The sequence below is a fragment of the Tympanuchus pallidicinctus genome, unplaced genomic scaffold (assembly GCF_026119805.1).
Source record: "Tympanuchus pallidicinctus isolate F22 unplaced genomic scaffold, pur_lepc_1.0 scaffold28, whole genome shotgun sequence".
Classification (NCBI taxonomy): Eukaryota; Metazoa; Chordata; class Aves; order Galliformes; family Phasianidae; genus Tympanuchus; species Tympanuchus pallidicinctus.
Genome location: NW_026294745.1, coordinates 407,965 through 421,741, shown reverse-complemented (window position 1 = coordinate 421,741; position 13,777 = coordinate 407,965). Strand labels below are relative to the sequence as shown.

At 48.6% G+C, this 13,777-nt stretch overlaps 1 protein-coding gene across 7 annotated transcripts in view; it reads left to right on the top strand.

The window, feature by feature from the left end:
* Positions 1-13,777, top strand: part of KIAA1671 (KIAA1671 ortholog) — a 47,052-nt gene that overhangs the window by 31,129 nt on the left and 2,146 nt on the right. For 4 of the 7 annotated variants that reach the window (XM_052691033.1, XM_052691034.1, XM_052691035.1 and 1 more), the window contains 6 exons: positions 7,466-7,584; positions 10,595-10,850; positions 11,587-11,761; positions 12,618-12,745; positions 12,863-12,993; positions 13,126-13,209. In XM_052691033.1, the coding sequence (XP_052546993.1) occupies positions 7,466-7,584; positions 10,595-10,850; positions 11,587-11,761; positions 12,618-12,745; positions 12,863-12,993; positions 13,126-13,204 (888 nt within the window). In that variant the 3' untranslated portion in view covers positions 13,205-13,209. Of the gene's footprint in view, positions 1-488; positions 791-879; positions 1,363-4,202; positions 4,315-7,465; positions 7,585-10,594; positions 10,851-11,586; positions 11,762-12,617; positions 12,746-12,862; positions 12,994-13,125; positions 13,210-13,777 lie in introns of those variants that run through there. The other 3 variants (XM_052691040.1, XM_052691036.1, XM_052691037.1) reach the window with 3 other exon arrangements.

Genomic DNA, 13,777 nt, shown 5'->3' with positions numbered 1-13,777 from the left:
AGCCAGCAGCTCTGCCTTGTGGGGTGAGAAAGGCACACAAAGTATTGCCCCCAGCACCTCTGGGCTAGGCAAATCTCCATGGCCGGCGTGCTGCAGGTCGTGGTGTCACCGTGCCCGGGTGACACGTGGGACATGGCTGACCCCGGGTTAATCGTTGACAGGCGCTGATTTGGATCTCAGTGTTGCTTGGTGAACGCGTAAGGAAGGGGCTGCGCCTCCCCATCCCTACCCGCGCCTTGCGGGAGCTTGGCCTGGCCCCCAGCCCCTCCGTGCCCGCCTGGCTGCAGGCAGAGAGATGCTGTTCCGCGTCGCCATGGCAACGCTGCCTGCACAGGGCCCAGCCCAGCTCCTTCCCGTTGCTGCGGCTGTGTCACCCCGCGCATTGTTCCAGGCAGGCCGCCCTGCTCGGGAGCAGCTCGCAGGAGCCGGGCGGGCGGCCAAGAGCTGGCAGCAGCCAGCGGTGCTCCGGAGCGCTCAGCCTGGGGAGCGCGGAGCTCGGCGCCGGTCAGCACGCTGCCCCGCAGCTCTCCTGCACGCACGGCCTCGGGTCTGTCAGTGGGGCTGGCTGCGACCATGGCACCGTGGGCAGCGGGCAGCGGGAGCTGCTGACGCCGTGCCCAGAGCCCCTGGATGGGGAGCAGCCCGGCGGCCGCATGGATCGCAGGGGAAGGACGCTCGGTGGTGTGCTGAACTGCTGCCCTGCCGGGAGGATGCTGCCCTTCTGATACTGGCTGCAGCGTGCAAAGTTGGCTTCTGAAAGGGGATGCTTATCCAGCTCCGGAATGAGAGAGTAAGACTGGATTTCCAGGACTGAGACCTTCATTTCCCTCCCTAACATGGCTGAATGAAGCGTTATTTTGAGCAAACGTGATTGTAAGTAGGAAAACCTTCTGTTTTTTTTTCCTACTTGACGAATGTCCATCTCCAGCTTCACGTCTCCATTTAAATACAGAAGCACGCCGGCAGTGCTAGCCTAGTGCTATTTACGTGCACAGGAAATATTGTACAAACGGAATCCTTCTTGCAGAATCCGATCGGGGCTGCCACGGAGATTTACATCTGGGGAAAAAAATATATAACATAAAGATGGATTACCTGGGAGACAAGCTGACCGTGGCCCAAACTCACATGACCCAGTGGATGGGCACGGTGCGTCGATCCTTGCAGGAAGCGCTCAACCTGGTGACGGCGGCGGTGGCCCACGAGCGAGCTGCCGGCCCCCGAGCCCCCTTGAAGCGGACCTCCTCCTTCAGGCACTTCGCCTCCCGCAGCCGGGAGTCCTTCCGGCGCTTCTCGGTGCGCAGCCAGCAGCGCTTCTCCTCGCTGAGGAAGAGGCAGAGCAGCGCGGAGCAGCCTGACCTTGTAAGCCGTGCGCCGTGGGAGGCTTGGGGGTGGATGACCCGCGTGCAATCTTAGCTTTGTGTGGTGTTTTTTGGTCTGTTTTTGGGTTAGGAATGATCCGGAGCGGTGACAGGTAAAGATAGCTGCTCCCAGCTGGCTGGAGCACGGATGGAAATCTTTGGCAGTGAGGGAAGTGTGTTGGTGTCACAGGTCGGCGTGACTCTGCCTGCCCGTGTTTGCCGTGCCTGAAGTTGCACTTGAAAAGAGCTGAGTGCCCTTGCCCTGCAGTCAGCGGTGAGCAGTGGTTATCCCCAGCACTTTGTCATGGGATAGAAGCTGAGAGACCCAGGTGAATGAGGAGGGCTCCAATTTTGTTTACTCACTGTAAGCTGTACAGACACGAGAAGCCCCAGTGTGAGGGCAGTGAGGCCCTGGCAGTGCTGCCCAGAGCTGTGGTGCCCATCCCTGGAGGTGCCCGAGGCCATGCATGGGCAGCCTGAGCTGGGGGCAGCCAGCACACGGCAGGGCTGGGGGATCTCTGAGCTCCCCCCCAACCTCAACAGCCCCCATTCTGTGACATGTGCTCGGAGGGCTGTTCATCAGGGATCCAAGGCAAAGCCACATTCCTGGGGCAGGTGTGGCATCAGGCAATGGGGCCGTTTCCAGCATTGCTTTTATCAGCTCTGCTGCTTTTTTGGCCCAGCTTTCTGCTAATCTCCTTTTTGGCTGCGCTGGAATATTGTCAGGTGAGCACAAAAGAACGAGGAGGAAAATATTTGGTAACCATTGTTACACTGTTAGCATGGTGACATTTGTATTGAAGTTGATACATTGGATTTATTAGAACCACCCCAATGCAAAACTTGTTTAAACAAGTGAAGTGGATGGGACTGCAAAATGGGAATGGGGAACCTGCAGAGGGCAACTGTGCTTCTAGCTCTGCAGAGCAGGGAGCCCTGGGGTGTGGGGTCACCTTTCCAGCAAACTTGCTGAAGGCAGCAGCGGAGCTGCCATTCTTTTGGCACATGCTTGGCTTTGTGCATGCATTTAGCTCAGCTTGTGAGCAGCTCCTGTGCTCCAACTTAAGGTCACTCAGCCCTTGTATGAGTGGGGAGTTGGTGCTGTTGTGCTCTTCAATGTGCCACTGCAGTGGGATTGAAACTGGGTGATGTTTGAGGCCCCTTCCAACTCAAACCATTCTGTGATTCTAAGTTCTTAAATGAGGGCAAGCTGGCAAGTAGGCTCCTTATTTAGTATTATGTCGCTCCTGCAAGCTTTGCATCTGGGAAAGGGCTTGTGGATAAATCACCACCATGCTTCTGGGCTGTGCAGGAGGCTCTTGGGCACTGAGAGAACTGTCAGCACTGGAGAGGAGTTGGTGTAGTTGGTTATTTCCTTGCTGGAGGTCATAAAAGTTGAACACTTCAGAAGCCTGGGGATTACATCATTGATGTGCCATCATATAAAACCTGTGGTTAATACCCTCAGTTCCTTAGCTATGCCTCTGTGCTGATGTAAAAGTATGGCAGTTTTTTTCTTTCGTGTTTTGGAGAGCATTCATCTGCACCAAACACTTTGGTTTTAAACGAGATCCTGTGCCCTGAGTATCCTTCAGCAAAAGAACCAAATGCGTGCTGGCATTCTTATTCTGAGCTCTACTGTTTTGCTACAGACCTATTTGGCCTCAGTATTCCCTGGAAACCCAACAAATCGTTCTCAAAAATACTTTGTGTCCTGTCCATTTATTGTTCAATTTGCAGACAGCTATTGTGGCAGCGAGAAGGAAGTTGTAGGAAGTGGGCTTTCAGAAAGGAGTGTTTGTGTAGCTTGGGGCTCGGGGGAGGAGGAGAGCTGTTCTGTTTAATTAACGAAGATACGAGGGCCAGCTCATGCTTTTTCATTCTTAATAACTTCTCTTCGGTTTAATGGGCCATGAATGTGGCTGGCAGCGCAAATGAGGGCCATGCAACCACAGCGGTGGGTGCTGAGCTGAGTGCCTCTGTTGTTCCCGACTTGTTTTGACAGCAATAATCACTTCAGCTCAGCTCTCTGGTGTTCCTCAGGCTTGTTGCAAGGAGATGATGCAAGCAGCTTCTAGGTTGTATGGAATTTTTGTTCAAACGAGCGGTGCACCATTTCCAGATATTCATTTGCTGGCAGGAAATCCCACTGCTCTGTGTGCATCTTAAATCCTAGACTTCAAACTGGGGAGCCCTATTTCCCAAGATTGTTTGTTTGAGGCTTAAAATTGTGTCTTGCTTGGAAAAGCCTTAACTGTACAGCAGAGCTGTGAGATAACAGCATTCCAAGTGGGAGGTGTTGATTTCAAGCATGCAGCTTGTCAAAAAAAAGCAAATAGATTCACTTCCTACCATAACAGCATCAAATCAGTGTGCTCCAGCTAGTCCCTTGCAGTGCTGGAGCCTTGTGCAGAGACCACGTGGTGGGTGGTGGTGGTGAGTTCACAGCGAGTCCCAGCAGCTCTATTTTCAGGACACAGAGCATGACAAACTCCAAATCGCCTTTGGAATCCTCAGTGGAAGGAGTGATGGATTGCAGTTGTGCAGAAGCTGTGGCTAGAAATCGTTGCGCAGGGTCACAGGGGTCCTTTGCAAAGCTCTGGATGGGGGCCATGGAAAGCTGGGGCTGCCCTGTGCAGGGATGCAAAGACTCTGAGATGGATTCATCCCATCACTTCTGTCAATACTCCAGCCTTTCTTTGAGGATTTTCCATTGCTTTGCAGCGTTTGGGGCTGAGGAGGGCAGCTCTGTGTCTCCATGCACGCGGGTGGAGTTGGAGCTCCTTCAGCTTCTCGGAGAGAAAGCTGCAGTTCCTGGAACTGCTATCTGTGGCCACAGGGCCGGGTGGGGCGGGCGGCAGCGGGTGCTGCTCCATGGGACCCAGTGCCCCACGGCACCGAGCCTGGTCCAGCCATGACCTTCTCCCTGTGGGCAGCACTCATCCGCCGGATAGTAAGTAGCCATGGCATCCCTCTGCACTGCTGCTCCGGTGCTTTGGAAGTGAAAATATCCAGGTTGCAGAACTGCAGGATGGCTTAAGTTGCAGGGGAGCTTAGAGATCACCCAGTCCAACCTCCTGCTTTGGCTTGGGTGCCAACCACCAGCTCACGCCTCCCAGGGCCCCATCCCATCTTCCCTTCCCCCAATCCTATCCCATCCAATATTGCATAGTTTCTAAGGCCAACCAGTGCTTTTATTTTGTTTTCTTTTAATGTATTTTATCTGTGTGTGTGTGTGTATGTGTGTATAAATATACACCCAAAAAAACCTTCCAAGAGGCTGGCAAAACTTTCCTGTGAATTTTGTGCTGGTCCAAACTCCATTCCTTTGTGCAGTTATCTATTCAGATTCGCTCTTCCAGTAGAGTTTAGCTTCTCCTGTTTGCACATCAAGCTGCAGGGTGTCATTTGGCTGTCTGATGTCTCAGTCTCTTCAGCAAACAAAGATTATTTTTGAAGCTGTCTGTGCAGATTCTACCTTGTGAGATCTCTGTCAACTGCTGCTCCTCGTGCGCCAAGTCTTTATTTCACAGCAGTGCAAAAGAGTTCTTCACATAAATATATGCGTTCATTCTCAGTTATGGTAAATTTTTGCACTGGCAGGAGCAATATTGTGTGCACATCATTTTCAGGAACTGGAAATTGCAGGGATAATCAATCCTGGATTATTGCCAAAGCAGCTTAATTCCAAGAGAGTCCTGAAAGAGCTTTAATTGTAACTTCTGCTTGTAGATGGAGTAGAGCGAGTTGTGAGTCAGTGTCCGACTCTGCTGTTCTGCTCCATCTGAAAATTGCGTTGTGTTTATCATGGCTACTGCTGGAATGATTAAATTGATCCAATCATGGGGAATTACTGCATTTGAGTACTGGATGGAGAGTGGTGTTTGATTGGGGACACCTTGTGTGCTTTCTGTGACGGTAAGTAAGGGAATTCTTCACTTGGGTTTATGTTGCGTGTGAAGAAGAGGCCAGAGCCCTTTTTTTTAATTGCCTTTTCCTTTTGAAATGCCTCTTTTTGTGGATGATGCTCTGTTTCTTGAGGTCCTTTTGGTGTCTGGCTCTGGTTGTGCACGCTTTGACCTTTTGAGCTTGTTCTGCTCCAAGGGATAAAACAAAGAAGGAACGGGCCACCTGCACGACTTCATCACGTTAATAATTATCTCACATGAAAAACAAACCAACCCTGTCCAGCACAGGTTTGTTCTGCTGTGTCTGTGTGAGTGAATGGCACGGGGCACTGTGAGCTGTGTGATGGACTGGGCTGGTTGCAGACCCAAAGAGCATCACTTGTGCATCCAGGACTGTGTTATGTTCCCTATGCTGTCGTGTTTTAAAGCTTTTGGTGCTGTTTCCATTCATGCTCTTTGTCAGGAGTGCTAAGCTGTTCCAGGGGAAATGGTAATGCCAGCAGAAGCAAATGTATCTGTATGATCTAATTTGGAATCACTCCTGTCTAAAAGCATTTCAGCCATGAACCAATACACACATAGAGCTCTGGGAGAACCTTCAGTTGAGCAGCACGGTTCTGTCTGAATGCCTTTCCTGCTGCTGCTGGGATGGTGCTATTATCTGGGCTGTGCATGTTTTCTCCTTACAGCCACCATTTTAGTGATAACACAGTGGTTTTTATAAACAGTGGGCAATGTGTGCCCTGAGGGCTCGTGTCTGTTAGGGGAGTGTTGGTTCTGCCCCACGCAGGGCCTGCAAGGAGAGTTTGTAGGAACCCAACCACGTGCCCGTGCCAAGGGAAAGGAAACGCTGTGTGGTTTCTAAGAGCAACAAGGCAATTTCTTCTGCCAGACATCTGAGTGCCAGGGGAAGCACCTTGCTGCAGGTGGGGATGGATGGAAAAGTGGAGTTCAGCTTGCATCTGTCCATCCATGGGCATGTGGAGAAATGGAGGTTAAGAATTACACCCAATGAGCTATGAGACGTGGGGACATCTGAAAGCAAGGAATTTTGTGTAACTCCCCAAATGGGCACCTTGAGTTTTGCATGCTGAGAATTGTCTGGCAATGGTGCTTTTTAATATTGAAACAAGTAGCTGAGCCTTTTATTGCCTTATTTCACTTGGTGTTAAAATAGACCACTTTGTCAGCAGCAAATAGCAGCGGTAGGACTAGAAAATGGCAATTGCTGATGGTACACTTGAGGGAATAAGGAAAAAAAAAGATGCAGGCATTTGCTCCCAAAGATGCAAGCATTACAGAACTTCTTGAGTAGCTCCTGCCTGTGTTGCTTAGCTATCCTGAATCGTCAGCCTCAGAGCAGCATTCTTCAGATTGACAGAAGTGATGGCACAAGAAACCACACGGCTGGTATGGCACCAAGAGCTGTGTTTGTGTCCATGCAGGGCAACGGGTGCGTTTGGGTAACTCTACTTCAGTGCTCATCTCCATGCAGATGCAAAGCAAAAGGTACAGCACTGCTACGTTTTGGTGCACAGGAACATCAGTCTGCTGCAAATCGAAGGTGCCAGCAGCAGCAGCTGGCCCACTTCTGTCCCCAGAAGGTCCTCGGATGCACTGATCCCCTTTTTATTTCATGCATCTCCTGCCTTCATCAGATAATCCCTTGTGGTATGAAAGGTCAAAGTGGAACGCAGTGAAGGAAAAACGACCCACCAACATTGCAATCTGCCCTACTTTCTGTGCTGTATTTCAACTTTCCAGTAACAACCATCCATTTGCCAAGGGCTTTCTAGTGTCTGGCCTTCTGCTTATTTATTTATTGATGATTTTTATTTTGAAGGTCTTCCAAAGGAAGTGTTCGAAAATGAAAGCGCTTTTTAAAGCTAGCAAGCTTTAAACATCAGTGGAGCTGACGTTTCCCCTGTGTGCGTGGGAGGCTCTGTGCAGAACTCCTGTTGTTGCATGGGTGAGATAAGAGTTGCTCAAACAAACTAGCTGGTTTCTACCTTTAGAATGGGTTGTTTGGCCAGGAAATCGGTGCTCATGTTGTAGAGAGCTGTGGTTTGGAGCTCACAGCCTTTTTTCTACCTTCAAGTGGAATCAATCGATTCAAAACCACAGCGGGAAATAAAACCGAAGCCATTCAGCCCAGGGATGAAGGAATGATGGTGGGTTTCATTTGCTCTGTTGCAGGACCAGCTGAAGCAATGCTTCACAAGACAGCCCCCTGAAGCCAAGGACACAGACACGTTGGTGCAGGAGCCCGACAGCCAGTATGGCACCTGGAGCGAGCAGCGGCGCAGCGGGGACAGGTGAGCACCGTCCTGCCTGGGCTGCTTCATGAGAAGCACCCATCCTTCTGGTTTTTGCTGCAAACACTCAAGTGTGCTTGTGCACATGTATGGTTTCCTAAAGTTGCACCCTCCTGTTGCAGTGGGTGTAAGGTTTCTTTAGGTGAAGAAATATTTCGCGGGTGTCCGCCAGCAGCAATGAATTTAAGTGCCACCCCTCAGGGAGAAAGCAGTAGCACCACTTTTATAGGCAGTGGCAAAAACAGCTTCGACTGGAATAGATCTAACGAGTGTGCTGGTGCGTGAAACACACAAACAGAATGGTATTTTGTAGTGCTAAAATGATAGAAGATATGGGAAAAGTATATTTTCTCGATGATCGGCTTTAACTAAGGTAGTGTAGTTTTACATTGCATTTTGTTTCTTTAATTGCAATTAGAAATGTATAGTTGCATGTTTAGAAAGTGATTACCTACTTGTGTGATATGTGGGTCTGATGGGTAGAGCTGGGGGTGGGCAGAGGTTCTGCTGTAACTGTCCACTTTCTTCCCATCAGGTAGGTAAGGACGTGGTCTGACCATGGTTGGGCAGGCTGTGTGAGCAGTTTTGGGATTTGGTGGGGGCAACCAGCCTATGGCAGGGATTGGGGGAGCTCAGAGGTCCCTTCCAACACAACCATGCTGTGATTCCATGATTCTGTGATCTTTAAGGCCCCTTATAACCCAACCATGCTGTGATTCCATGACTCTGATCTTTAAGGCCCCTTCCAACCCAGCCATTCTGTGATTCTGTCCTGCTCAAGCCAATGTCTTCTCTGCTCAAGATAATGTGGAAATAGCATTTTTCCTGCTCTTTTTTGATGCTGTTTTGTTGAACTCTTACAGCAGGTATTAATATCAATTCTACTTCGTGTATTTCTCGTGTCATTAGTGATAGGACCAGGGGGAATGGCTTCAAGCTACGGCAGGGGAGATTCAGGCTGGACATGAGGAAGTATTACTTTTCAGAAAGGGTGGCCAGGCACTGGAATGGATGCCCAGGGAGGTGGTGGAGTCACCGAGCCTGGGGGTGTTCAAGGAAAGGCTGGATGTTGTGTTGAGGGACATGGTTTAGTGGGAGCTATTGGGAATGGGTGAACGGTTGGACTGGGTGATCTTTTAGGTCTTTTCCAACCTTGGTGATTCTATGATTCTATGATTCTATTTTACACTTGAGAACTCTGAGTTATAAATATATATATATATATAAATATTATCACGTATGAAGTCAAGGGGAGCTTTCAGCTGACAGAGTGACATGCCAGCATCCAGCTTTTCTGTCAAATGAACTGTGATTTTAGTACCTTGTAGGTGTTTTTGGAAATCAGTTTCTTAACCAAGGTGCTTCTCTCAGCTCCTGAAGAGACAGCTATTTCACACTTGAAGGATTAGAAAAGCAGCAGAGAAAATGTTTGGCTTATTAAAGTATTGAACTCTCCATCCTCACATCCTGGCATTTTGTTTCCTCTGTAGCAAATGTTTAGTTTTTAATTCCTGTACCGTGTAACGATGCCTACAGCTCTGCTTGAAGCTTCCACCTTCTGGCATTTTCCAGTACTGGAGCCACGAAGGGGATCATTTTATCCCCCTTAGGAGCATTTCATTGATGCATCTGCGTATGAACTCATTTTCTCTGAGAGGAAGGGAATTTCAAAATAAACCATGACTACATGGCAACAGGATATACATGGCCCTGCTGCTCAATGAGCTGCTTGGAGGGGGAGGAAGGATCATTGTCAGCCAGGGCTGAGTCACTGTGGAGCAGGCATTGGGGCTGCTGTGGGCTCGCTGCAAAAAGCTGCTTGGAACGGAGGGACATGGTTGGACTTGGAGGCAGGAATTGGGTTCCTGATTAGCCTATCTACAAGATAGTGCTATTTTCTCAAGCAGTCGAGTGAGCCTTTCCAAATTGATGTCATAGAAAATCCTCGGTTACAGATTGAAACAGACTTCATAAGGAAAAACAATTAACTTTTATGGGAAGTGGCTTTTTTAGATCGCACGCGAAAGATCTTCATAGAGCGAGTATTTGCAAGTGTTGGTAATGTACTCCAAGCAATATATCTGGGTATATTCATAAAATGGGAAATCTTAATCAAGCAGTAGAAAAAGATACGGAATGCCTCTCCGTAATGGGAGCTGGAAGCATTCTTTACATTACAGTATTTGACCATTGTTCCGAAGGAAATTTTTCCCCTAATTTGCTAATCAGCTGGAGGAGCCCACTGTGCAGAACTGATGGTGCTGTTTCTCCTTGCTGTGCTGCAGTGTGTGATGGAACTGTGCAAGGAGAGCCCGTAGGAGAGGGGATGAATTAGAAACCACCAAGCAGCGCAGGTTCAGTGAGAGGAGCTGTGTTTCTCCTTGCATTCTCCCATGGATTTTCAGGGTGAGCTCTGCACTGAGCTGCACCAGCTGAGGTGCTGGGCTGCCAAAGGGGAGAGGCTTTGTGGAGGTGTGAGATCAGGGAGGGTCCTTTAACACAGCTCTCATGCATTTCCATGAGAGGTGTTGTGTCTCCGGATTGCATCTCCTTTTCTCTACATTATTCTGTATTTCAGTGGATATTTAGATCCACTAATGCTGCAGATAGCAAATACCATTTGAGGTAAAGAATGCCAGACCAAGCTTTCCCCTGGAGCTCATTAGTACCGTTCCTTAATTATCTCAGGGCCCGCTGCTGGAGGAGGGAAGCGGCATTCACCACCCACGAGCTGGAACGCTCTGTGCAGCATTCCCTGTGCCAGGCTGGAAATTATCTCACGTCCCAGTGGTTGGTGGTGGTGGCTGTTCAGCAGCGGGCTCCTGAGTGCTTCCCTTCCAGGATTTCCATGGCCTTGGTCGGTCTCACACACTGAGGTCTATTGTTCACAAAGTGTGTTTGGATTCCTGTGTGTTAGGTTACCTCGTGACTGTTAATGTGTGATGCAGGGTATCCTCGCCTGTGTTTGTTCACCCTGAAGTCTCATAGATTTCATTTTCTTCACCCACAGCTTTGTGCCTGAATCTCCTTCATCAGAAAATGATGTCATTTCCACGAGAAAGCAGCCACCAAACAGCCAGCCATCATCCCTGTCCTCTCAAACAGAGCCCACCTCCCTGGCTGACCGCTGTGACTTCTCTAAAGACCAAAGGAGCACAAGTCTGGACCGATCCAGCACTGACATAGACTCTACGGATGGGACTGAGTTACCTCCTCCAGGAGATGCTTATCCTGATGGAAAGACCACCGACTTCTCCTTCATTGATGTAAGCTATTGTGAGGAAAAGGCAAGCTCTCCTTCTCCGTTAGCTGTACTGCTGCCAGCACCAGCCACCACAAAGCGTTCCCTTCTGCAGAATTTGCCCTCTGTCTTCTGCCTTTTCTTTATCGTAGTGAATTTTTCCAGCTAACTTCTCATTTGGAAAAGGCTAAGGGTGAAGGCTATAGCTAAAGATGTTTATTAATAACTTTCTTATGGATCGAGGAGGTAATTCTTTTTTTCAATGCCATGCTGCTTCACTTGTGGTCTACTTGTTGCTGGTAAGCCAGCGTGGAAGTTCAATGGATGGCAATCTGTCATCACGTTAAATTAAATTACAGCCCTCAGCTACACCAGGACTTGGTCTAGTTGTCCTTTTTACATCCCAGTCTCCCTCTTGGCCATCAGCTATTACTAGCTAGCAAGGCCCGCATTCATAAAGCACTTCAGCAACCCAAATCCCGTTTGTTAATTCATTTAGTGAAACTAATTCATGCAGATCAGATGTCCACAGCCAAGAGAGATCAAAGGCCCAGCGTTGCACCCAGTTAGCCACAATGCAGCATCTCCTCATCATTAATTCTCTTTAATATAGCTTCCTGCAAGAAGAGTAATGATCAGGCAAATACATATCGTTTAGTTGAACTGTAGGGTTTGGTGCAAATGGGGTGGGGAGCCGTTATGCAGGGGGTGGCTTTTATTTTCAGTCTGGTTGAGAAGAAGGGGTTTGTTTCTTTTTATAGCAAACCACTGTTCTGGACTCCAGCGCCCTGAAAAACCGCGTGCAGCTCAGCAAGAAGCGACGCCATCGTGCTCCTCTTTCCCACTCTCTGAGGAGAAGCAGAGGGCTGGAGTATGAAAACAGATTTTCGTTGACGGAAGAATCGGGCAGTGCGTGGATGTTCAAAGATTCCACAGGTATCCCTCAGCTGTCTGAAATAACGAGGTGTAATCAACTTGGTTGCAAGGGCAGCAGTTTCTCAATGTTGGAATGCACCTGGAGTTGCACTGTAGTCTAGCAGTAGCTTCTTCTTGCCACCTCTGGGCCATCCTCTGAATTGAGTCTTCCCCTCCGTTCCTTGGAGCCTGGAGGGAGCTCTGCTGCCGTGAGCTACCAAAGACTGAAGTGGAGGAGAGCTTCCATCTCTGTTAGTTCTGGCAGCTGGCATAAGACAAGCTTGTTTGTGGAGAAAATAATGAGTGAAGGGGTTGTGGAGCCATTAGAGTCCGAAGGGACCCCCAAAGGCCGTCTGCTCCCAGTGCCTGCAGTGCACAGGGACACCCACAGCTCCAGCAGTGCTCACAGCCCCGTGCCCTGAGCGTGGCTGTGTGCAGGGATGGGGCAGCACCAGCTCTCTGGCACCCTGTGCAGTGCCTCACTGCCCTCAGTGTCAAAACTTCTCCCCAATATCCTTCTCAAATCTCCCCTCTTTAAGTCTGAAACCATTTCCCCCTGTCCTTTCCCAACAGATCCTGCTAAAGAGTCCATCCCCTTCTTTTTCACAGCCCCTTTAGATACTGAAGGGCCACTCTCAGGTCTCCACAAAGTGACATTCGTTAACTTAGGAGTACCTTTGGTTCCCTTCTGTCAGCCAGCAAGAAATCTTTCTGTTGCTGAGTGTTCAGGGTGATTGTTGCTCCATCGGAGCACTGAACTCATTACAGTGGTGCATTACTATTACTCTTAATACATTTTTGAACAGCAGAGTTCTATAACAACTTAGAGGTGGAAAGCTTGCTGAACATATATATTTTCTTTTAAACAATTGATTAGAAGAGAAGAAACCTATGCAACAAGAGGATTCTGATGAGGAAGAAAGGACACTGCGTTCTGGGAGACTGTCTGCTATGCAAGGTCAGAGGCTTCCCATATTTCCAGGAATGGACCACTCTGTTCTCAAGGTGAGTAAAGGCACAGTTTGTCGGATCGTTTCTTTTATAAATGTGTGATGGGTTTTGCATTGCACAGCCTTCCTGCTGCCTTAAGAAGGACCCCTGTTCTTTATTTTCACTTTTTAGGCCCAGCTGCGGAAAAGACACGAATCTGAGAGTCCTGGTGAGCCAAGTTCTGCTCAGCCGTTCAAATCCCCTAAACCACAGCTTGGAACTGGTAGCAGAATACTGCCCTCCAGTGTAGAGAAGGAGGAAAGGTGAGAGACTTCCACAAGAGTCAAAAAGATGCAAGGAGGGCTCCTGAGGCTCGAGAAAATTGTGTAATTCTTTTTTTTTCTTTTTTTTTTAAATGAATTTTCATTATTAAAGAGTGTGTTTTTATATCCTAGGTCAGAGGAAAAATCTCCTCAGTGGCTTAAGGAGCTGAAATCAAAGAAGAGACAGAGCCATTATGAGAATCAGGTTTGATAAAGGTATCTTCTGATGCTGAAAGTGGGGCTTTGCTAAATGAAAGCATGCAAAGACAAGAGAGACATGGAAAATATTTCCTTAACGTGTCAGTATAGCAGCTGTGTAAGTGTAAATATTAAAGTAGACTGCATTCCTGGACACATTTATTTACACTCATTCTCTGCAGTTGGTTTTGCTTTGACACCTCTCAGCCTATTTGTGCTGCCATTCCCTGGTGCTTCTGTTGACCAGCAGCAAGGCAGCCACTGGGCTTGGATGACCTTAGAGGTCTTTTCCAACCTTTATGGTTCCATGATTATGACTGTATGAAGTGAGACTTGTACACAATATGAGCATGCTGATTTTCAGCAGCATTCTGGGCAGCTCTTGGATGTTCAGTGCGTTGAACAGGACGAGACCACGATGACACTGCACCAGTAAACAGACATTTGTGGGTCTTTGCTACTGCAGATGCTAAAAAGTGCTTCACTGCTTTTGTGGTTGGACCAGATGATCTTAGTAGTCTTTTCCAACCTGTATTCTATGATATTCCTTGGCCATTCATTCATTTACTTCAACAATTTCTGTGTT